This window comes from Orbicella franksi, chromosome 10 (genome assembly GCF_964199315.1).
Source record: "Orbicella franksi chromosome 10, jaOrbFran1.1, whole genome shotgun sequence".
Lineage (NCBI taxonomy): Eukaryota > Metazoa > Cnidaria > Anthozoa > Scleractinia > Merulinidae > Orbicella > Orbicella franksi.
This window is the reverse complement of record NC_138154.1, coordinates 23,888,958-23,912,341: the sequence shown is the minus strand read 5'-3', so window position 1 is coordinate 23,912,341 and position 23,384 is coordinate 23,888,958. Positions and strand designations below refer to the sequence as shown.

At 39.5% G+C, this 23,384-nt stretch overlaps 2 protein-coding genes and 1 pseudogene across 3 annotated transcripts; 1 reads left to right on the top strand and 2 right to left on the bottom strand.

The window, feature by feature from the left end:
• Nucleotides 1-1,225: 1,225 nt before the first annotated feature.
• LOC145501761 (NLR family CARD domain-containing protein 4-like) lies at nucleotides 1,226-6,727 on the bottom strand (the record flags this gene model as incomplete). Its single annotated transcript, XM_081481156.1, has 1 exon — nucleotides 1,226-6,727. A coding segment is annotated over one exon (3,792 nt), but the record flags the coding sequence as incomplete, so codon positions are not given.
• Nucleotides 6,728-9,394: 2,667 nt separating this feature from the next.
• Nucleotides 9,395-22,927, bottom strand: LOC145500856 (uncharacterized). Of its 2 annotated transcripts, none has more exons than XM_081480390.1 (6): nucleotides 22,782-22,927; nucleotides 18,713-18,807; nucleotides 13,238-13,494; nucleotides 12,235-12,502; nucleotides 9,896-10,159; nucleotides 9,395-9,641 (listed from the first exon to the last, which is right to left on the bottom strand). In XM_081480390.1, the coding sequence occupies exons 2-6, from the start codon at nucleotides 18,729-18,731 to the stop codon at nucleotides 9,559-9,561; spliced, it is 891 nt and encodes a 296-aa protein (XP_081336516.1). In that variant the 5' UTR covers nucleotides 18,732-18,807; nucleotides 22,782-22,927; the 3' UTR covers nucleotides 9,395-9,558. The 2 variants fall into 2 exon arrangements, with proteins under 2 accessions (XP_081336516.1, XP_081336517.1); XM_081480391.1 differs by lacking the exon at nucleotides 22,782-22,927 and adding an exon at nucleotides 21,768-21,805.
• Nucleotides 13,501-15,914, top strand: LOC145500855 (uncharacterized; annotated as a pseudogene).
• Nucleotides 22,928-23,384: the final 457 nt, after the last annotated feature.

Below are 23,384 nucleotides of genomic sequence, written 5' to 3'. Positions count from 1 at the left end.
AAATGTGTTTCACAATTGCTTGAAACAATTCAGTTTTACTTTTAAATCCTTCTTTCAACTTTTCCTTTTCTTCCTTCCACAGCAAGCAAAAAAACAGGGTCAGTAACGGAACTCCTGCTAGGTCTTTCAGCTTACTTTTTCGCAGGAACTCCAATAGACCATCCACCTCAATTTGGCTACTCAGGAATTTTATCAAAAAGTCCTTTTGATCACACCAGTTGAACCCAGTGATCTCGGCATGTATGTCAGCACAATCTTGCAGCTCATCAGCACGTGAAGATCGAGTGGTTACCAAGACGGTGCAGTCTCGCAGAATATTCTCGTCAATTGATAAAGGCTCTAGCCTCAGCCGAAACGTCTTGAACGAAACATCAAAAACTAGTAAGTGCCAAACCATTTTCTTACAATCTCAGGACCTTTAGCATACTCTTCGTGACAGTCCCTTTCGCTCTCGCTAAATAAGAGATGGAGCAATGTGACCGCGCTGGGGTGAGTTGAGAGTGTTCAAGGTAAGGGAAAGGAAGGGAGGACAAGTGAGAAGCGCGGTGGTCAAGCGAGAAAGAGAGACAACATGTTGCGGCTACCAACAGCCGAACTGGTCTGAAATTAGATGCAGAGCTCTTATTTATTCTCGCTTAGTAAGGGGGTGATAAGAGTAGCATACTATTGAGCTATCTTTGTGTCGTCCTGATTGAAAAATGTATTATTCCCCAAGATATGACATCGGTTCATTTAGCAGATTAACCAGGCGCGAGGGCTGTACTTCGCTCTTATTAACCGAGCAGGAGGTCTGTATGGGAGAATATTGACCTCGGTCGTGTGTACCGACCTCACTGCGTTCGGTCTGTACGACCTCGATCAAGATTCTCTCATACAGACCTCCTGCTCGGTTGATAAGAGCTAAGCACAGCCGGTCTAGATCAAGTCTAGATGGGAAAATCTAGACCGTTTTCAACATCGATTTCAGCCAATCAAATTCGAGAATTCGGTAGTTCCCAGTCCTTGTGAAATAGCCACATAATAATGGGAGATTATCGTCCATGGTCTTGACAGTACGGACCGAGCGCAGCGAGCTGTGGCCGCTCAATATTCTCCTAGTACGATGTCGAGCGAGCTTGGTTAATAAGAGATTCATGATACACTGCTGAAAACTTGCCTTAGGAAAACTCCTACGATAATGAATTGGAACGACACGTGCATCGTGAGCGTGTATGTTAATTTTTCTGAACAGTTAAGTAACCATAGCGCTACAAGAAATATGCCGTGATCATTCGGGACTGAGCCCGGTCGATAGCGTTGATCCTAGCAGTGTGCAGGACACCTATCATATATGAACCCAGTTAAATGACCTCGCTCTTCATGAGTTCTCGTAGCTCAGTGGATAGAGCGCCCACCCGGTGTTCGGGAGGTCATGGGTTCGATTCCTGTCGGGGACTCAGAATTTTTCTTTGTCCCACGCTCGTGTCATGTTGATTAATTCACCTTCATATATATACAGGTGTTTGAAGAAAGGCTCTCGTACAAGTGCAATTAAAGAGTGTAGGCGACAATGTCGAAAATATTGTGGGTAATTGAAGGTGATTTGCGGTTGCTTGATTGAAGCTCAAGGTGCGTTAGTGTGATAGCCCTTATGTGTGATGACATCAGACTGGCAAAAATCACCACCAAGACTCGGTTTGATAATCCAAAATGTAATATTTATCATGAACCTATTCGCAAAGCAGTAAAGATGAAAAGAATACCAATATGAAAACAACACGAAGGCAACGAAAGTTTGAGAAAATGTCTGGCAAACGAGCCTTGGTGGTGAATTATCAGTATGTGACGTAATCGCACATAAGGCCACATACACTTGTATTCACGCGCTTCCTTCTTGCTGAGAAAATGTGAACCTCAGCCAAGCAACGATAACTGACTAGGACCACTATCCATGATCAATCAACATGGCCGCGCACGCTTTTGCAGGACAACCTTTGTCGTAACAGCTACATACAAGCAATTTACTGTAGTTGTCCTACAGCCCGTTTTGATAAGTTAGTTACAGGGGACTCACATTTGAAAGGACAGAATGAAGAACTGAGGGGATGAGCTCTTCGTCACGCCTAGGGTTTTAAATCGTAGAGTTTGGTCTCACTTTTTAGGACAGGACACCAATGTACATACATATCAAGATGTCATTTAGGGTTTTATACCAAGAAATGAAAAAAAAAAAAAACGATATCATGACCTGCTGCTAATAAATCTGGTATGGACTCTGTACATTTCTTCACTGATGTAAACAATTGTTGACACTGTCTTCACCGTCATTGAAGTCTCTATAGCTCTATCTTATCGGTGTTTCTGTTTCAGAACAGTATTTTTAGCAAGTCACTGACTGATATGGCTACATGCTCACTTGGCCGAATTTGTGTACGATAAATATCTAATCACACCTTTGTTTTGGTACGCTTCGGCAGCATATCAGGTTCGTTTGGTTTTGCCATGATTATTCTGGCTCGTCTACGTCTCACCAAAATATGAACCATGGCTCGACCAATCCCCCCTGATATACCGCCGAAGCGTATCAGAAAGGTACCATTGGGTACAAAATAGTAGGACTGTTTCCGAACTTTCATGATACTGTTAAGAAGTCGCATCTCTTCACTCTCTACGCTTTGTATTTCAACTCATATTAAAACATATTTACAGCTTCACAACTTTACAGCAAGCATACGTTCTGATATTCCTTCGTGGCTGAAATTATGTTACTGATAGTGAAAAATGTTTCTCACAAATAAATTACACGAAGCAAAATTTTCGCTACTACGTCGATCTATTTCTTCGCCAATTTATTTCAAGTCCATATTAACGATTTTCCTACTCCAACTCGATCTTGTACTATTAGTCTGTAAACTGAACATTTGTCCTACAATGGACAAGTCTTTAACTTCTTTAGTTAAAAAAAACGAGCAGGTCTGAGTAGGACAACACGGTCAGGTAGTACCTGTGCGACAGATTTCAAATCTTCCTCAGAACAAGATCCCTCAAGCCAAAGAAACTCTAGCCTTGGCAAGTTGATGACGTGTGACACGATACATGTTACTGCGTGACCGAGAGGATTACCTGACAAGTTCAGTGTACTCAGTTTAGGAAGGAATTCAAAGTTTTCCAGCAAACCACTCAAGTCACACTCATCCATGTTCAGGTTTGAAAGCTCTAAGGATCCTAAATTGGGGAAGGAAGAAAAACGTCTGGTTAGTGGAGCAAGACAACCCGTGATGCTAAAACCATTGAAATGAAGCCTCCTCAATGGCGATGTTTCGTTAAATCCGTCAAACAACCGCTCCATTTGTTCGGCTGCTACAACACTTCCATCCACCCCAGTTAACTCAAGCGCTTTCAAGGACGACATTTTAGGAAGTGATCGACCGAGCATCGCGGCAACTGTTGGTGTCAGGTTTATTCCCTTCAGTGTCAGTTCGCTGAGAGTCTCGTGTGTAAAACTGAACACCGTGTTTACTTCCGTAGAGCTAAAATCTGCAGGACACCGTCGTTTGCCCTCCACGCACAGTCTAAAGAGATTAGGAATGAACCTTACACTCTCCATCAAACCGAACAAGTGCTGTTCATCCATATTGAACTTTCCAAGACGCAGATCATATAAATTGGGAAGGAAGCGGTGGCTGTTCGGGAGCAATGGCACTGTTTTGTTTAATCCACCAAACAGCGCCTTCATTTCCTCTGATTGCAGCATCTTTCTATCCATTCCACTTAATTCGAGTCTTCTTAAGGACGGCATATCAGCAAGTGACCGACCGAGTACCGCGGCTGCCGTTGGATTCAGACGTATACCACTCAGTACCAGTTCCTCAAGAGTCTCATGTGCAAAAGAACGGCTGACTGTGCTTAATTGTGCGCTACAGGAATGTTTGTACCTCAGACGTTTGCCCTGTACGTCCAATACTCTCAGACTGGGAATGAAACTCAAGCTCTCCAGCAAGCCAAACAGGTTATGTTCATCCATACTAAATTTTCCAACATACAACTTTTTCAAATTGGGGAAGAAGAGGAAGCTTTTGACGAGCGCAGGAAGACAACCTTTCACGCTGAAACCGCTGAACGCAAGCGTCTCCATAGGCAATGTTTTATAAAATCCGTCAAACAGTGCCTCCATTTCCTTACTTTGTACAATTCTTCCGTTCACCCCAATTACTTCGAAACTTTCCAAGGATGACATTTCAGGAAGTGACCGGCCAAGCGTCGTGGCTGCTGCTGAAGTCAGGATTATTCCACTCAGTCTCAGTATCTTGAGAGACTGGCGAGAGATGCTGGTAATCAGCGCATCTACTTCTGTATCAACAAGGCTAAGGTTAAGAACACTGACGTTGTTAAATTGTGGTAACAAACTGGCAAGCCTCTCTGCTCCAGCTGATGTCAGGCGAACTGCATGAAACTTTTTCCGAAAGCTGTTGGCGGGTGCAGAGAAAGAGCCTAGCTTCAAAGAGCACTTGCTGGGGTTTGGTACTTGTTCCAGAAGATGACATACGGAGTCTTCGTTGTCTCGAATAACGATGCAATTCCCACGTGTCAATTCTTTGGTGGCTGCAACGTCGATGCAATTCAGATGTCTACAGTTTCTTACGGCTGTACCAAGACCTTTCATAGTTTCGGCACGTACTTTGAGCCGCCATTGTAGAGATCTTGTAAATTTAAGACAAGAATCTTTTAAACTCAAATTTGCGACGACAGATGGAACAGAAATGTCACTAGTTTCCGTAAATAATCTGGCATGGTCATCACAGTTCAGAAACAAATTTGTTATGTAAAACTGAAGCTCACCATTACGGAAACGGAGGATGAAATGAAATGAGCACCTGCTGTCCCAGTTAGCCCCGCGTTCACTTATACTCTGAAAATCTTCAAGAAAGTCGCTAACTTTGTGAACTTCAGTATTTTCAGTTATTCTTAGAGACCCATGGATGCAGTTAAGAAACTGCTCCAGCGACTTGCTCGGGATCGAGAGTTCATCGTGGGGATGAAAACGAAAAGCAAAAGTACGAGAAGGTGCTGATGTAGATACGGTTTTAACATTTGGCATAAATTGAGAAAGTAGTACTTCGTTGGGAACAGGGACGATCCCCCCAAAGCAATCCAAAAAAACACTTAACAGTTCAGTTTTTGATTTAACCTCTCGAAAGCAATTGAAAGCGAGGTCACTGAACCGCCAGTGCTCCTCAGTGAGGTCATATGGAGGTAAGTCTGTCTTGTTGTCTGCATCAGGTATTGTCACTGACAAATCCCGTGTTACTGACGAAAAGTGCTCAAACACCTTCTCTGCTCCTTTGTCGGACAACCCAGAAACGAACTGAAAAACATTCTCTAAGGCCTTACAACCCTTCACAGTGCATGCGTGCTGCTCAATTCCACCGAGATTTCCTTCAGGGACACGTCTGAAGGTGACGAACCACGCCGCCAAGTATTCCTGAATACTCTTATGGATAAAAGACACCATCTCCTTTGGTTCTACACTTGGTCCAAACTCAGAAACTTGAAGAAGACCAACAATGACACTCACTTCACCACGAACTTTCTCAGAAAGTTGACCACACTTGAACAACAGATCACCTTCCAACGCAACCTTTCCTATTTCAGTAAGAATTTCGTTGTCATCGGTTACTTTCAGCTTAGAGCCATTAGACGGAGAATGCCTTTTGCGGCTGTGCTGTAAAATATGTTCTAAAATTGCTTGAAACAATTCAGTTTTTCTTTTCAATCCTTCTTCCAACTTTTCCTTTTCGTCCTTCCACAGCAAGCAAAAAAAGAGATTCAGTAATGGAACTCTTGCTAGGTCTTCCATATCACTCACGAGTAAGAAATCGTTTAGACCATCCACCTCAGTTTCGCTCTCCAGAAATTTCATCATAAAGGCCTTTCTATCACACCAATTAAACCCAGTGATCTCGGCATGTATGTCAGCACATTCATGCAGCTCATCAGCACGTGAAGGTCGGGTGGTTACCAAGATAGTACAGTCTCTCATAATATTCCCGTGGAATATTTCGAAGATTGGAGAGGTGCTTCTATTGCCATACTTTTCTTCTGCTTCGCTGCCGCTGCGGTACTCGTCATAGCCATCAAACACAAGCAGAACTTTGTCTTGGTTCTCACCAATGTAACTGAGAAGATCGTCAACTGAAGATGTTTCATCGTCTGGAAACACGCGAGACTGACTTAAGACTTCTTTAAACGTCTGGCACTTGGATACTTCTTTGAGATTAATAGAAACAACGATGTCAAACTTCCTCAGTGCATCTTCCCGTTCCTCATCCATCTTCGCCTCTCCAAGATTCGACCAATCTACAAGCAGCTTCTTAACGAAAGTCGTTTTTCCAATTCCAGTCTCTCCTTGCACGAGAATTCTCTTTGCTACAACTCCGTTCTTCTTCTTCTCGGTGAAAATTTCAGTGTAATGACTCAGCTCCCTTTGTGATGACCCAGCTGTGGTTTGTTCCTGTTTCACCCAAGACAGTCGAGTGTAGATCTGTTCAAGGTCCGCCTGTAATACTGAGGACCAAGCAGTGATGGGCACCTTGGCTGTTTTTTGATAATGCTCTGCAAGTTTCCTCTGACAGGTTTTCACATCAAAAGTATCCAAAGGAGAGGCCCCTGAAGAGAGAAAACATAACAGCGAAATGAGATAGAAACGGAAAACAATTACTACATTAAAAACAAAATTATAGTGTTTGATTCAGACACAGTTTATTGTTAGAAGTGGCGTTCCTTAAAACTCCAGCTTCTAAGTAAATGATTTCCCCAAATATTTGTGTTCCAGTTTGCGCGATGAGGTGAGTAAAAGAGGATAACGAATAGAAGCAGTCTTATTTAGCGTTTTCGAAACAAGAGAAAAGCCCGATAATTTGGCCTCCAACAACAACAACAACAACAACAACTATCTTTATTCACACTATTCAGGTACAAAAGAAAGGTAAGACAAAAAAGAAACTATAGAAAACGAAATGATAAAGATTTTATGACTATATGTACAATTTGACTCAGTGAGCAACAGCCAGCAACAACAGCTAAAACAACATAAAATTGATCTTAATTATTCGCACGGCTTCTCGTTAACTTCTACAATTATACTTTTATAATGATTAGCTTAGTCTTTTCTTCCTCTTGTACAGACAACTACAACTTCGCTTTGTCCACACCTTGATTGTAGTCCTACCGAGCATTATGTGAACAATTTGTACAAAAAATTGTGAGCACAACGAGGAAGTACACATCTTTGAACACCATCTAGCAAGTACAACTAAAGAGAAAAGGCATTCCTAGCCGGAAAAACGTATTGATCACATAATCACGATCACAGAATTCACTGACCAGGAATCTATGGCAGTAATCAGAAGAAAGTGTTCTTGAGATGTGTGGTACAAAAAGATGGCATTTGATCAAAAGTCAATAAACTTGCTGACAGTCACTTCTACTGTGCATTGATGAACAACGGGCATAAAATTGCATGTTTTTAGTACCAACCAAACACTAACGTTTAACAAGTGTCACTGAAGTACTGAAGAACTTGGAAAAGAAAGACTTGGAATGAACTTGTAGAGTAAAAATGAACAACTGTATGCATATGTTGTATGATCGTGAATATTTTGAACCACACGACTCTTTAACCAAGTTTTTCATGTCAGAGGAGATTCATGTTGGTATCTTACAAAGATCCAATAAACAAATTCGGCTAACTCACGCGCGGGTGTCACGTGACTTGAATTGGGTACAACAACAACCAAAACAAGTGCGTTCGTATTGACATTTAGAGAAAAATAAGCCACGATTCCGCGGTTTTGTTGCACGGGAGACTGTCAGAACAGCTCCGCTAACCGAAACGATCTGTCGTTTCACGGGTTTCAGTTAAATTTTAAAAGTCTCTTCTCAGTTTGGATCGTGAAAATGAAAAGAGATCCACGATATTTCAACTTCAGTACTGCAGCGAACACTACATCGGAAGATTTTTTTAATCTTTACTATAGTAAAAATCGATTGAAGGCGGATGCAGGTCCTCTTTTTTTCGTGGAATAAAGACAAGCAGGAGAAGGTCCAAGCGGTGAAGAGGTACGCTTCAGAAAAGATGAATCAAAGCAGAAAAGAAAATGAAGCAACGAATTCGGCAGCATCTGAAGGAGAATGTGTCACGTCGGTCTCGACCAGGACGGGCGAAGAGATTATTTCTCGAAAGGCGCAAACATCTTGAGGATGAAATCTGTAGTTAATTAGATGAACATCTTAGAATTCCCTGGTTACATAGTTTTTCTGTATCCCCCCTTCTTTCCGAATGCACAGCCCAAAGAAAGCGCGCAAATTTGTTACACTTTTCACTGGATTTAACAGTCATGATGAATTCATGAATATTTTACAACTTCTGTTGCCTAATCTATCTAAAAAATGCAGATTTACTGGGATACTGCAACAAGAAAATCGAGTGTCATTAACACAGAGAAACCGCTCTCGAAATATATCAAGACTGGGGTAGTCTTGTAAAGATTGCATCACTCGGGATGTCTTTGATATTATTTGATAAAACATGAATAATCATTCAACTGGAACAATAATGCAAATACATGATTGCCATGTCCACCGCTTCCTCCCTTACACGAAGAGCGTGTTTTAATTAAAAGCTTCTGTCCTGCCATCGCTGTCCCTGAAGTTTATGGCTAAAATGAGGCTCTTCAATTTTTCTTAGAGATCTCTAGCAACGTGCCTTGACATGGAAATCCTCCAACTGCTGACACGTATAAACATCGTAATCATACCCTTCCCGAAAGAACTTATAGTTTTTCTCTCCAGCATTTTTTTTTTTCCGCCTTGCTCGAGCCGCCAAGACCATGTTCGTTGAGCCAAATTTTGGAAAATTTCTCGAGGATTTTGACCATTTCTATTCTTTATTGAATACACAACTACAGCAACGCACATGATTAACACAACAAATACAAGCGGCTGCAATAATAAAGAAAATGTTAAGGGAGCCTCGTTTTCACGCAATGTAAACACCCAATTCAATGTCACGTGTGTGTTGACCGAATTTGTCTATTTCTTCTGATTCTATAGTAGCAATAAACTTGAAAATACTTGTATGACACAAAAACTCATTTCACCCTGACAAGAGTAAAGTCTTCAGAAAACGACAGTCTGCCATAATACTTGCAGAGCTTAGTCTTGAAAATAACATTTCAAAAGCAGCATGTATTAATCTTACTTTCAAAAATCTTAGCATACATAGATTTGCTCCGGGCTAGACCTATTGATCAGGTTTTATCTCCTTGAGGCAACGTTCCTGGACCGAGCCGCAGGCAAGGTTTATACGAGTCTACATAGATGTACAGTAACTGTTAGACTTAAATTTGTACACTTTATGAACCGCAGCTCATGGAATTGGGCTTCTTTAGACGCCATCTTGTTTGAGACTGTAAGAACACTGAATGTTGACCGATCATGTCACAGAAAACTATCATGGTAAATATTATTTTATAAAAAATCGTTCGCCTATTCACTCTGAGTGTGACTTGTTTGATAAGTTTAAACTGGAGTTTGACAGCATGCAGCAAAAGACGACTGAATGTGTTTCATTGATAAAGGTGGCCTGCCTTGAACAGGAAAAACTTTGAAAATAAGAACAAAAACAATTTTAAAATAAGTCGCTGGCCACAAAACAATTAATAATAATAATCATAATCATAATCATAATCATAATCATAATAATCAAATTTTTAAACGGGATTAACCCATCAGTACTTATGTAATTATACAATTAATATATAATTATACATTTGGAGCACAGAATTTTGTAAAAATATTATAAGATAGAGGCCTATGGGGTTGCCAAAAATTATTTTGAATCATGTAGTTTCCTTACCACAAAATTCTTTGGCCACATTATTCAGACCCACTCTGTCATGACACAAAGCGTAGTAGAGGTCACGATAAAGTGTAGCCGAAGCTGTTGTATTTCTCCAGTGAAGTAACATCCGATATGCTTTACGTTTTTCGTTAGCATCTATCTCGTCCAGTTTATCTTGAGAAATGCCAAGGCGAAGTCCCAGCTCCTGCCACTTTGCACAAATCTTTCCTGCAAGCTCATCTAGGTCACGGTCACCAGGTTTGCCTTGTTTAAAACCAACTACATGGGAAAGACAAGAAGCTTGTAATTTAAAACAATGGTGCAATTTTGTTACAATCATGTTTTTTCTTTATTTATTTCCTTTTTTCATTGCAAATACAGCCACTACAGTTATAGTATATTTAAGTTGAGGACAGGTAGCTCAAATTAAGGTAACTGCTTTCAGCGATCATTTGTCTTTAATGAGACTGGAGGCTAAATGAACCGCTAGGTTTTCAAGTTACTTGCCTCCAGCCTTGTTATGTCTAATTGTTGAACAGGAGAAATGAAGGACGACATTTCAGACTTTCCAAATCAAGAATCACCTTAAAATTGGGTATGTTAACATGCAACTGTAAAGGAACAGATTGCCCTAGGCCTGTCCATACTAAAAATTTGAGCCTTGTCAATCCCTCACTTCTGAGAACATTGAAAGGCTTGATATTTGACTTGTCAAAGAGCAGATCATTTGTATAGTCAATCTTCATAATAAAATAATGCTTATAAAAAAAAAACACTTTTACCATTGATTTTGGTTTCTTTGTTGTTCCATATGACACATTTGTAAACATTATTTGGATCTACAATTTCTCTTATATTTGACCACCACACTAATAGATCCTGATAAAAAGTAGATGAAATATATATCTGGTTTACATCATAATTACACTGAAGTAGAAAACGACTCCCTTCATTATCCAAAAGATAATTAAGGTAAGACTTCCAGAAACCTGACGACTCCTCATCCGTTATGTGCATTAGCCAACTCAACTTCAACACTTTTATCATGGTTTCATAATCTATCCTTTTGAGGCCACCTTGCTTATAGGGTCCACAGGTTGATTTTCGAATAACTTTATCTTTCCCGTTCCATAAAAATGAAAAAATCAATTTGTTAAATTCTTTTATAATCTCAAGCGGAGTGCTTATCACCAAGCTAAGGTATATTGGTTTTGCAAGAAGAATTGCGTAGATAATAAAAACCTTTGCCATGAATTGACAAGCCCCTTGACTTCCATAAATTTATTGCATTTCTGATTTTTTTCAGCCTTTGCTTGAGGTTTTCCTCGACTAGTATCTGTACATCATATGGAATGAAAATTCCTAAAAACTTAGCACAAGTTTTCCATTCGACTCCAAGTGGTTCATTTTTACAGTTTTGGAGGGAGCCGATCCACATTGCATCTGTTTTTGCAATGTTAAGTTTTAGTCTAAAGACCTTCTCAAAACAATCAAGCAATACAAACAAAGCTTGTGCAGAGTCTAAATCTGATAAAACAACAGTTGTGTCATCAGCGAACTGCAACAGTTTAGTTTCTAAATATCGTCTAGGTTCGGTATAGCAATCACTAGGATTTCAATCGCAGTGACAAAAAGGTAGGGGGAAAGGGGGGGGGGCCCTGCCTAACACAATGCTCTATCTTAAAATAGTGAGAGCAAAGGCCATTGTTTATAATACAACTTTGATAATATTGACCCATCTTAAAACCGAATTGATTCAAATACTTTTCAAGGAAAGTCCATTCCAAACTTTCTAAAGCTCTCTCACAGTCAATAACAAATAAAAATTGCAGGTAATCGGGCCATTGTGATCTCTTGATTTTTCTGATGTAAGGGTTGCACATTCAGGGTAGAGGCGTAGCACTCTACAAAAACTTCTACAGCAATGAGGTTCATAAAAAGGGTGTCAGTTGCCAAAGCTACTGTGATAAACAAATGGCAGGATTTTTTAATTTTTCTATTTTTTTTTAACGGAGACTACTGAGCAGCAATTTTTTAATGGAGAATAGTGAGCAGCACAAATGAGAAATTGTTGTCGCTTTACCTTGCGTGAGTTGAAATGATATACATTATCAACAAAGTAAAACTGTCTTATCACACAGTGTGATGTACTTAGCTTTACCTTGTGTGAGTTGAATGGATATACATTGCCAACAAACTGTCTTATAACACAGTGTGATGTAGTAAGCTAATTACCAACAAACTGTCTTACAACACAGTGTGTTGTAGTAAGCATTACCTTGAATCAGTTGAAATGATACACATTAATTAACAGCAAACTGTCTTATAACACAGTGTGTTGCATGAAGCCTCACCTTGTTTGGGTCGCAGGCTAACATAGTGAACTTCATGAACATGGCCCAGCACAAGTGGGTTGGTGCTGATCACGTGATCATCAGGCCTGATAGTAAGGTCACGGTGATTTGACTGACTGCTAATCACGTGAATGCATGTTTTATAGCAATTTGCAGTTGCGTAAAGAATCATGTGATCACCCCATGTGCCATCTTGCTCCATGGTTGTAAGATAATCAGACCATGATCGATATCCATCAATGAAGTTAAACAGATCTGTTCCATCTGGCTGTAAGAAGGGTGAGTAAAAAGACTAACTTTTAACAAGGTCAGTGCACATGGAATTAAAACAAGTGTGATGGCAGAAATGTCCCTCTCTTAGTTACATGTATAATGGAGAACTAAATGTTGAAACCACTTTTTACACAGCAATTTGAAGATTGAACTAATTTCTGTATGTGTCGATGCCCAATTTTCTGCCGTCTTATTCGACTGCAAGTCCAATTCAGATGCTGACTCAAATGCTGGAATCTAATCACGTGGAACACATTTTCCCAATTAAGCCACATGCTAAGCATATTTCATCAATACCTATACAATAATATTGTATAGGTATTGATATATTCTATTATATTTTTGTTCTGGAAGATATTAGCTTATTTTAGCTACTTAAAAATTTGAGAGGAAATAAAGTATAATATGTATGTATGTAGGTAGGTAGGTAGGTAGGTAGGTAGGTAGGTAGGTAGGTAGGTAGGAAGGTAGGTAGGTAGGTAGGTAGGTAGGTAGGTAGGTAGGTAGGTAGGTAGGTAGGTAGGTAGGAAGGTAGGTAGGTAGGTAGGTAGGTAGGTAGGTAGGTAGGTAGGTAGGTAGGTAGGTAGGTAGGTAGGTAGGTAGGTAGGTAGGTAGGTAGGAAGGTAGGTAGGTAGGTAGGTAGGTAGGAAGGTAGGTAGGTAGGTAGCTATGTATGTATGTAAGTTACAATTTTCTTAACCAGAACAACAAAATCAAATACTTAACTTACCAGTCTTGGGTTATTTAAGAGGTACTGCACTATGGATTGTCTTAATTCTCCATGCGAGATATTGATTCCTTTCACAAGGTTCAGTTGTTCAGACAGTGCATGAAACATGCAGTTCCCTGACCCTTCATTGTCAGAAATCACAAAGCCTTTGTCTGATGTAATCTTCTCCAACTCTGCTGATGGGTCAGTTTTACTGTTAATCTTGCTTACATTGCATTGCATTTGCTGAAGATTCATGAACATTTGCCCAAGCAGATCTAAAAAGAAAAATATATAAATTAAGGTTATTGCATGTAGGGCTTACTCACTCAAACCTTTGCCAGGGAGGGAAGGTGGCATCTGTAACTTTAAATCCTACTTGAGACCAAAATACCTCATTCTTAAAACTCTTAGTTTCCATTAACTGAGTTGTAAAATGGCAGTGTGTAGTCTCACATGCACAGCCCCGTGGAAAGAGATTTATATGTAAAATACAGTCATGGAAATTCTATATGAAAGAACTATAGCCGTATAGCCGTAGGGCAGTAGAGTCGTAGAGTTTATTATCTAGATACAGCATATGTTTGATCGTAAAGCTGTAGTATGGTGGCCCATCATTATCACATGTCTCTTTAGCCTCAAAACAGAGATCGACTTCATTTTCTAATGAAATAATCAACTCTATTTGTGTTTTCATTTTATTTTATTTTTGATTCTCCTTACAATTCCTATTTTGAATTGTCTCTTAAAAGCCAGATTGATTTCAAAAGGTTTTTCAATTTTAAATCAAATATGATTCTAACTTTAAATTTTAAAAATGCCTATTGGGAATGGACCAGCGCTATCACCATTACAAAAAAAAAAATTGAACAACCCAGCGTTATCACTCCGGTAAGGCCTGGGAGCGAGTCTTACAAATGACGAAGGTGTCAAGTCCCATCCGTGTCAGTACAAGTCATGAATTACAGCTGGAAACTCAGCATCAAATCATGAATACCAACGACGATTGGAAGGGAGATAATCAACTGGAACAAGATCTTGGAGAGTTTGTTGCCCAAAACTTGAAGCGAACAGAGATCCTTGATTTCGTGCAGCAAAAGTTTCTGCAATACCACTGGAGTATAGCAACTCTAGACAGACGCCTTTGCTATTTTGGCACCCACTATATAAATTATAATACCCCTCTTGCAGAAGTGTGTGATGTGGTCAAGAAAGAATTAGACAGACCAGGAAGGCTATTAGGCTATAGAGCCACGAATCACAAGTTCAGAACAGAGCACAAAGTACAGGTTCCTCAGCATCTAGTTCATAATGTAATGGCTGAATTGGATCCCAAAGGATTGGAAACCAGAAACCTCCAGAAAAAGAAGAAACCGAAAGGTAACTTTACGTCTGAAGGCCCACTATGGGTATTCTCGTTAGATGGACACAACAAACTATGCGGATTCCAGAACTCTACATTTCCTCTCGGAGTCTATGGATGCATAGACATGTTTTCACGCAAAGTGCTGTTATTGTATGTGTGTTATTCCAACTCGAATCCCTTACTCATCAGCAGGATGTATCTCAAATACTTGTTTGACACAGAGATGCTTCCGGTAAATCTACGAATGGACAGAGGAACTGAGACCGGTAAAATGGTTACAATTCATGTTTACCGTTTGAACCAGCACAGACTCATGGAAGATCCTGCTGACTCAATTATTTACGGCCCCTCAACAAGCAACAAGATTGAGCGATGGTGGCGTGACCTTCACGAGAGATTTGAAGCCTTCTTTAAAGAACAGTTAACAGTTCTTTTGAGAAGAAGAGAATACGATCCTCTTAATTCAACCGATAGACAACTTCTTGCCTATGTTTTTATACCAATTGTCCAAAGAGAGTGCGATATCTTTGTCAAGTACTGGAATTCGTACAGAATCCATGGACAAGATAAAGTGGAGATCTCAACAGGTGTTCCAGAACACATGTTTTCCTTCCCTGAGCAAAACGGAGGAAAGAATATGGGGATAATATTGAGCAAAGATCAGTTTACAGAGGTTGCCGAAGTGTCAGGTGTTATGCTGATGGGGATGCGTTTGATTTCATGGACCCAAGAGTTAAACTTAATTGTGCACAACTACTTTCAAGTCCTGAAAAAGGTGAGTCACGTAATGCAATTACAGCTTTTAGATTTCTCAAGAGAAACTTTGTTAGTTAATTTATCACAAATATTTACACTAATATTAATAATGGGGGTGTTTGCATGAGAAAACTCGCCCCAGAGCCAGTTTCACTCAGGGATGAAAACTTGGTTTCATATCTTGTTTACATTATGACTTTCATAATTTCCTGATTATGTAAAGCGGCGCCATTATGGCATTTTGAAATTTTCCGTAATTAAATTAAAATTAGACAAGCTCTCTGTATCACTAACTTTACTTTCTTCAGTACTGTAAATATTATTTTTAATATATTCAACAATAAGCTTCGGAACTGAAAGAACAACCACAGTAACATATTTGGTTCCTAATAAACCAATGCGATGAGCAACTGTAACAATTTTTTTAGAATATGAAATTTTGTTGTGACACATCCACCGATCGGATAAAACAAACAACTTATCTCGTCTGGCATCGAGATAGGTGCAGTCACCGAAAATTTTACATTATTTTACAACTCAATTTATTTGTGAAATATCAAAATGAAACTACGTTAACACAAGAAGATCGCGTTCAACTCCTTGAATGTTCACCTGCATCTTGTCTAGCTCCACAAAATCATTGTGAAGAGAAGTGCGAGAAATTTATAACACACAGAATTAACAACAAGTCGCCTTCCCACTTCAGTTTTGACACAGGCACAGTGTCGAATATGAAAAGTTGGCAAGAGCATATTTTTTCATTTGGGTGAATGAAAAATAGTTTCTGTTGAGGGAAAACGACCTTGTTTGAAAGAAACACTATTTTAAGTCATTTTCCAGGAACTCTGAAAGTATTTTGATGACTTATTCCTTTCTTTTTAATAATATAATACTTTTCCTGTAAGCTATCACTAGCAAACTTGCATGTTTCACCGAAAACAGAGATTTACCTGGATTTTAGTATCAAAAATGCTGGCTTCATTTTTGCGGTAGAAACATGTGGCTTCTTTTTGCATACAATTTCTACAGCTTGAATATATTGTTGTTGAGTTAAGTTTTGTACAGAGAAACTGGAAAATGCTCACAAAAAATTGCTAAAATTTTAAGAAATAAACACAGCATTTTTGTGCCCAATGCGGCTATTTTTAATCGTGGAAAGAAATTTGATCGAGATTTTGATCACGTGCTAGGCAACCACTTCTGAGCCGTGAGTGCGCGTCACGCAATCAACAAAACAACGCTATAAATTGTAATTTTCATCAAGCTTCATCTAAACACTTGATTACCCTTGAGCCTAAAATTTACCTTTTCTTCTCAAAATTGTTATCAAAAATTTAGTCGGCGAACGGCTTGTCTGGGTCCTTGCCCATGGGGCAAGTAAGGAGAGAAAGTTACTTGCCCAAAGGGAAAATCTGCTTGTCCCAGACGACCGGACAGGTTTTTTTTCGAGCCCTGCATCATTTTTTTCTCTGAAAAGGTGTAGCTGAAATGCACAAGGCATTCCGCTTTAGCATACACTTCTTGGTGGTCCTCCATCAGCGGAGCATTCTAGGTTCCATCATTGTTCATGTATTTTTGAAATTCGCCAGGTACAAATTCTTCCACTGTTACTGGGAGTTTATCTAAAATGGAGTAAAACTCCTTACTGTAACTGAAAGTATCGCCAAAAGAGGAGGGTACTCTCAATGAAAATCTCTGTGTAATGTTTCTGGCGACGGCGTGCACTTGTACTTATTTACAAGTATGATCTTCCACTGTAGATTTCAAGATGTCGATAATGGTTTCACTGATGTAGACTGGTATTTTTTCACCACCCATACACTGGACAAACCAGCATCACTGCTGGTCACTTTAAAAGCGTCTCTAAAGGCCCCACTGGAGAAGGGCTCCTCCTTTATTTGTAAGTTAATCGAACAAGCTGGAACCCATTTGTTCTTTTCTACATCAAAATGTTCCAGATGTAGAATGGTAGTTTTCAACAGCTTCACCAGTACCCCGGCTCTCAAAAGTTGTGCGATCGACACTGATTTGGGCACGACTGTTGGTGTAGTTACCAGAGCCCGATATGTGCCATCGGCATTCTCTTTTGGCTCAAGAAATCAGATGAAGAATACTTTGCGACCTTTGATCTGTTCGAACTGAGAACATGATGGACCTCTGTCTGATGCGAGAATATCATATGATCCAGCTGGAGCATTGTAAAATCTGTCACAGGCTTCCTTGATGTTTTCTAAATTGAGTTCTTCGTAATCTTCAAATGGAACAAAGTCTCTGGTGTCCAATGGCTCGTATTTTTTTAATCATCCTGAAGCAGTAGACTACATTCTCTGAACAAGGATATCACTCGAAGCTTTCCCCACGCCTGGTTTCTTTACATTGTTTCTCTTATTTCCAACCCGTTTTTCAAACTCCTCCCAAGACTCCTTCTCTGCTGCCAGTCTTCTCGTTTTCATATCAGCTTAGTTTAATCACAACCAAACAGCTCAGTGTCTATTGCTACTCTCTAGAATGCGTGTTCTAGCTTTGACAAGAGCATACCGTAGTCCCAGGCCTTACCACGTTGGGTGATAGCACTGATCCGTTCTCAATAGGCATTTTTAAAATTTAAATTTAGAATCATATTTGATTTGAAATTGAAAAACCTTTTGAAATCAATCTGGCTTTTAAAAGACAATTCAAAATGGAAATTGTAAGGAGAATCAAAAATAAAATAAAATGAAAACACGAACAGAGTTGATTATTTCATTAGAAAATGAAGTTGATCTCTGTTTTGAGGCTAAAAAGACACATGATAATGATGGGCCACCATACTGTAGAGTTCATTATCTAGAAATGATCATTAATGAATGAGTTCAGGTGTAGGATGTAATAAAAACTCCTACAACAGACCAAACCCTGTTGGTAATCATGGCAACATGCCACCTTTTGATATGTACCCGCAAGAGAAGAAACACAAAGAGATCGATGATTAAAGCGTAGAGGTGTAGTGCTCTACGAAAATTTCTATGGCAAATTTATATATGAGGTTCATAAAACGGGCACCAGTTGCTTAATAAAGCAGACTTTCATTTTCAAAAAGTACCAATTTATTGTTTGTACTTGACTAAATTGTCCAATGCCCCACCCCATAGAAACCCTCTGGGAGCAAATGCCCCATAGTAGGGACCTACAGCCTGCCAAATGTCCTGGGGGGCGAGCAGGCTTGGAATTGACCGAGCCATACTCACGTCAAAGAAATATAATTTGAGCTTTTAATCTTATGTTAAATATAGTAATATGAATTTATTTATTGTTTTGAATTTAATTTTCCACTGAAAACATCACCAGCACTAAGAGTTTACAGAGAGCATCTCACAGTCTTTGAAAGAACTCACCTGATTTGTTCTCATCCATCTTCTGACTTTTGATTTTATGTTCCAGTTATTCTTCTTTGTCACTTCCCTCATCCATGTCCATTTTCTACAGACTCCTTTGAAAAAAAAAAAAAAATCAAAAATTTTTCTTTACCAGCTAGTTAGTTATGTCACTGTGCAATAATATTAATATTCACTTAGGCAATTATACAACTACATAAATGAGGTTCTAAAACAGTCAGTGTACAATGCAAACTGCAGACTGCTGATTGGGGTAATAATAATTTAATAATTGAAGGGGTGAGTGCAAAACCATGCTAAGTGATGATTTGGGTGAAAAAAAAAATTTTCGCGAAAGGGCTTGAATTTTTGCATGTGGTCTTCAATGTAATAGAAAAACGTGGTCCTGTATTTTTGTCGCTGGTTTTTGCTTCGTTTATAAAGATGCCACTAGGAAAACCGAGTGGTTTTTCTGCATATGCAATATCTCAAAAATGAAGCGAAGCTTAGCGGAAAAACTACGGGACATTGTTAAACATACCTAAACAAAACTGCATGCGAAATTTGGAGCGTTTTCAACAAAGTTCACTTTTGATTAAAATACCTAGTGCCCTTTTCCTGCTGAGGTCTTCAAATAAACAAAGCCAGGCCTTTGTTATGATAAACAGAGCCAATCCTTTGTTATAATAGCCAAGCCAAGCCTTTGTTATAAGTCGAAGTCTCGCCTCGGTTTATCATAACAAAGGATCGGCCTGCCGCGTCCGCAAGGACTTTGATTTCACTTAGAAAGCAGCAAAATGTCAATTTCACGTAACATATAAGCTCAAAAATGTTGATTTTAGGTCAAAAAAGGTTTAAATGTTGATTTCACGTTAACGCGTGACAGCAAGGAGGTTGATTTCTCTTAGAAACGAGCAAAATGTCAATTTCATGCAATGCATAAGCTCAATGATGTTGATTTCAGGTCTAAATAGGTTAAAATGTTGATTTGACGTTAACGTGTGACGGCAAGGAGGTTGATTTCACTTGCAAACCAACAAAATGTCAATTTCATGCAGCGCATAAGCTCAATGATGTTGATTTCAGGTCTAAATAGGTTAAAATGTTGATTTCACGTTAATGCGTGACGGCAAGGATGTTGGTTTCACTTAGAAACCAGCAAAATGCCAATGTCACACAGCGCATACGCTCAATGAAATAGGTTAAAATGTTGATTTCACGTTAACGCGTGACGGCAAGGATGTTGGTTTCACTTAGAAACCAGCAAAATGTCAATTTCACGCAGCCCATAAGCTCAATGATGTTAATTTCAGGTCTAAATAGGTTAAAATGTTGATTTCACGTTAACGCTTGACGGCAAGGATGCTAGTTTCACTTAGAAAACAGCAAAATGGTAATTTCACGCAACTTATAAGCTCAATGATGTCGATTTCATGTGAAAACGCGCTGTAAATAGGGCTGACAGATTAACAGATTAACCCTTCTCTGCAACGTACGGGTCTCCATACATCTGCATGTCCGCTGATCCCAGAAGCTCAAAACACTACAAATCATGCAGATTTGAAATAAAATCAATGCAACCTGGATCACAGATCTATGTTACAATCGATCACTACTTGTTGGCCATTCTTATGTTTAAACAATCTAGTTGCCAGTTCGAGAAACGTCCGCAGAACGTGATCGCAATGCATGCCGGAAAGGGTCTTTACACCTCGTGCGCAGGAAAACATGGCGGTCGATACAAGACAAATTTTATAAGTCTAAAACCAGTTCTCGCTTTCCAAACTTTGACGCTAGCAATAGTTGGCAAATGGGCCACGACTCACCAGAGGGTATTTTTCTTGGGCAAGAACTGCTCTTGGACTTTGCTGCCTGGCTCGATCTGACTTCGAACGTCGATAACACGATTACGGTATATCAGCTGCCTTCGAAGTTTCAGAACACATTTGGATTCTTTAAAACATGCTGATGACTTACAGGTTTATCGAGACTTTATGATGCCTCTCAACCACCAGGCAGGCATACAAGGTACTTTAAAACAATGCTTAAGATATTAGTTGACAGAGCTCTAATACGGCACATCTCTTTTTTGTTCGATGAATTTCATTTGACGCTCGATCGATTCACGTGTTGTGCTCACGTCACAATAACCGATGTAAACAATCTGTTCCCAGATTTCTGCTCTATATATGCTGTGAGATTTGATTTTGACTTCATACACTATAAACAGTCTGCCTGTTTGCTGTTCAACAAATAAACTCCTAAAGACATGGCTAGGAAAAGCCAAGTATTTTTGCATACATTATTACTCGAAAAAGGAAGCAAAAACCAGCGACAAAAATAGAGGGCCGCATTTTTCTATTACATAGAAGACCACATGCAAAAATTCAAGCCCTTTTGCGAAAAATTTTTTTTTTCACCCAAATCGTTACTTAGCATGGTTTTGCACTTACCCCTTCAATTAATACTGGTAAAATAAGGGTAAAATGCAGACTGAGGGTAAAATGCCCCAGGAGAGCCTTAAAAGGTCCACAGCAGAAGTTTGTGGTACCTTTTAGGGTACTGAGTTGAAAAGATTGTGTAGTTTTAGAATTGGTACCTCTTAGAAGTGAAAGAAATTTCAAGCCATACCCACAAATCATTACATGTATCTTGGGTTCTTTTCTACATTTCCAATCAGCACCCCTGTCCTTTTTATATCAGAGTCCTCCCAGGATAAAATGCAGACTGCAGACTACAGTCTTCTTAAGTATATACCGTGTTATTTCCGTTATCGAGTGCTGACCGTCAACAGGATTTGTCAGGCTAATCGCAGTGAAAGTACAGCAGACCTGCACTCTGGTTATGTTGAATATCACTCCGGTTAACCTGAATATCACTCTGATTAGGGTGTCTGGAAAACCCAAAGAGCGAATAGCGAATAGTCCCAAATACTGCGAATAGTCTCAAATAGTGCAAATAGTAGCGAACAGTTGCGAAAAGTGGTTAATAGTGACGAATAGTCGTCAATAGTCACCGCTTTAGATCTAATATCCAGCGTTAATTAATTATCCAAATAAGCAACAGAATTTATTACCTTTTCTTCTCCGGACTCAGGCTTGTAGGCTGTCCATCGCCGACATTAAGAAAACAGAAAACATAAGGGTAACCTCATAAAGACGTATTTACACTTTTGCAGTGGTTAAAACAGAAGAAATTACGTTTAGAAACACCTTTTGTCCTGATAAACGTCTGTCTTTTTAGCTGGAAAATCCCATCCTGAGTTGCTACGAGGTTGACTGCGAGATACTGGGTACCCTATTTGCTACCATTTGCCACTATTTGCCACTATTTGCCACTATTTGCCACTATTCGAGACTGTTCGCTACTATTCGCACTAATCGTACTATTTGCTATTCGCTATTCGGGTTTTCCAGACACCCACTCTGATTAGACTGAATATCACTCTGGTTAGCTTGAATATCACTGAAGTTAGCCTGAAAATCACTCAGGTTAGCCTAAATAACGCTTCGGTTAGCCTGTTTATGGTTACCTCTCAATGATGGAAATGGTCTACGATCTGCAGTTTATACTGACTGGGTTCTAAAATTGGATTCCTTCAGGCTCCAACCTTAGACTCTACCCCCGGACTCTACCAGACTTTAAGATTAGCATCACTAATCTTGAGAGTGAAAACAATGTTTATTTTTTCGATATTGAACTGTGACTATAAGATAATGTTGGCAGCGAACTCAAAAAGTTGGGTGCAAAACTTCCACAGTTAAACCTAAATGTAAAAGATGGCGACAAGCGAGGCCGGTAATAGACCTCTTTAGGTTGGGGGGTTTGTTTCTTGAGAGTTCTTGCTTTCAAGTTTTTAAATAATCGCATGTATATGAATGAATAATTTTACGATGGATAAAAGAAAAAATTCTGTAGAGAATATCACGTGGAACAACGGGAAAACAAACCGCCCAAGCTAAAGAGGTCTATTAAAGTAAAAGCGAAAGTAGACTTCGCTTCACTGCGGAAGTGAAATATTGAAGAAAGCATTTAACCTTAAAAAAAATCCAGGAAAACCTTACAGAAATACAGCAGTTACTTTACATACCTTCTGCACACGCTTTGAGCTTTACTTGTTGTACCTAAGCATATCTTGAGCTTCACTTCTGATCGTCAAAGTCACCCCTAATTTCTTGCTCGACGAACATTCGAACGAAAAACTCGGGACAACCTCGATCCCAGGCCAGACAACTGCCCCCGCCTCAGTCGCTAAGGTTGTGCCTAAATCCTACCGCTCAGAAGGACAACCGAGGAGTACTAGGAGCGAGTTTTCGAGTCGAGCAGTTTTCGGAAATTGTCGGCTATTCCAATATGGCGGACTATACCAATCACATAATTATGCGAATTGCCAGTGGTAAAACTATGTTGATCAACGAGACAAGTACGTTTTTATTCACCTGACAAGTTAAGAATAATGTGTAGAGAGTAAAGCAGTGAGTTGTTCGGCAAATGCTGTATATTTCAGATCTCTTCCCGTCTAGTTCGTAAACCGTAAATTTGTACACCGGCTAACACATTACACTGTAGACGTCTTTGACTTACAATAGGCACAAGCGTTTTTAAATACGTCGTTCCTTCAGGACGAATTTTGTTATTGATTCGGCGGATCCCCGAATTCAAACTTCCTTTGCCTTGTCCCTCTGGCCGGTAG

What these genes read in the sequence shown, in the direction of transcription:
- LOC145500856 (XM_081480390.1), bottom strand. An exon ending in TAGCCTGCGACCCAAACAAG is followed by an intron (nt 10,160 to 12,234) that starts GTGAGGCTTCAT and finishes TTTCCCATGTAG; the next exon opens with TTGGTTTTAAACAAGGCAAA. An exon ending in TGTGGCCAAAGAATTTTGTG is followed by an intron (nt 9,642 to 9,895) that starts GTAAGGAAACTA and finishes TTATTTTCAAAG; the next exon opens with TTTTTCCTGTTCAAGGCAGG.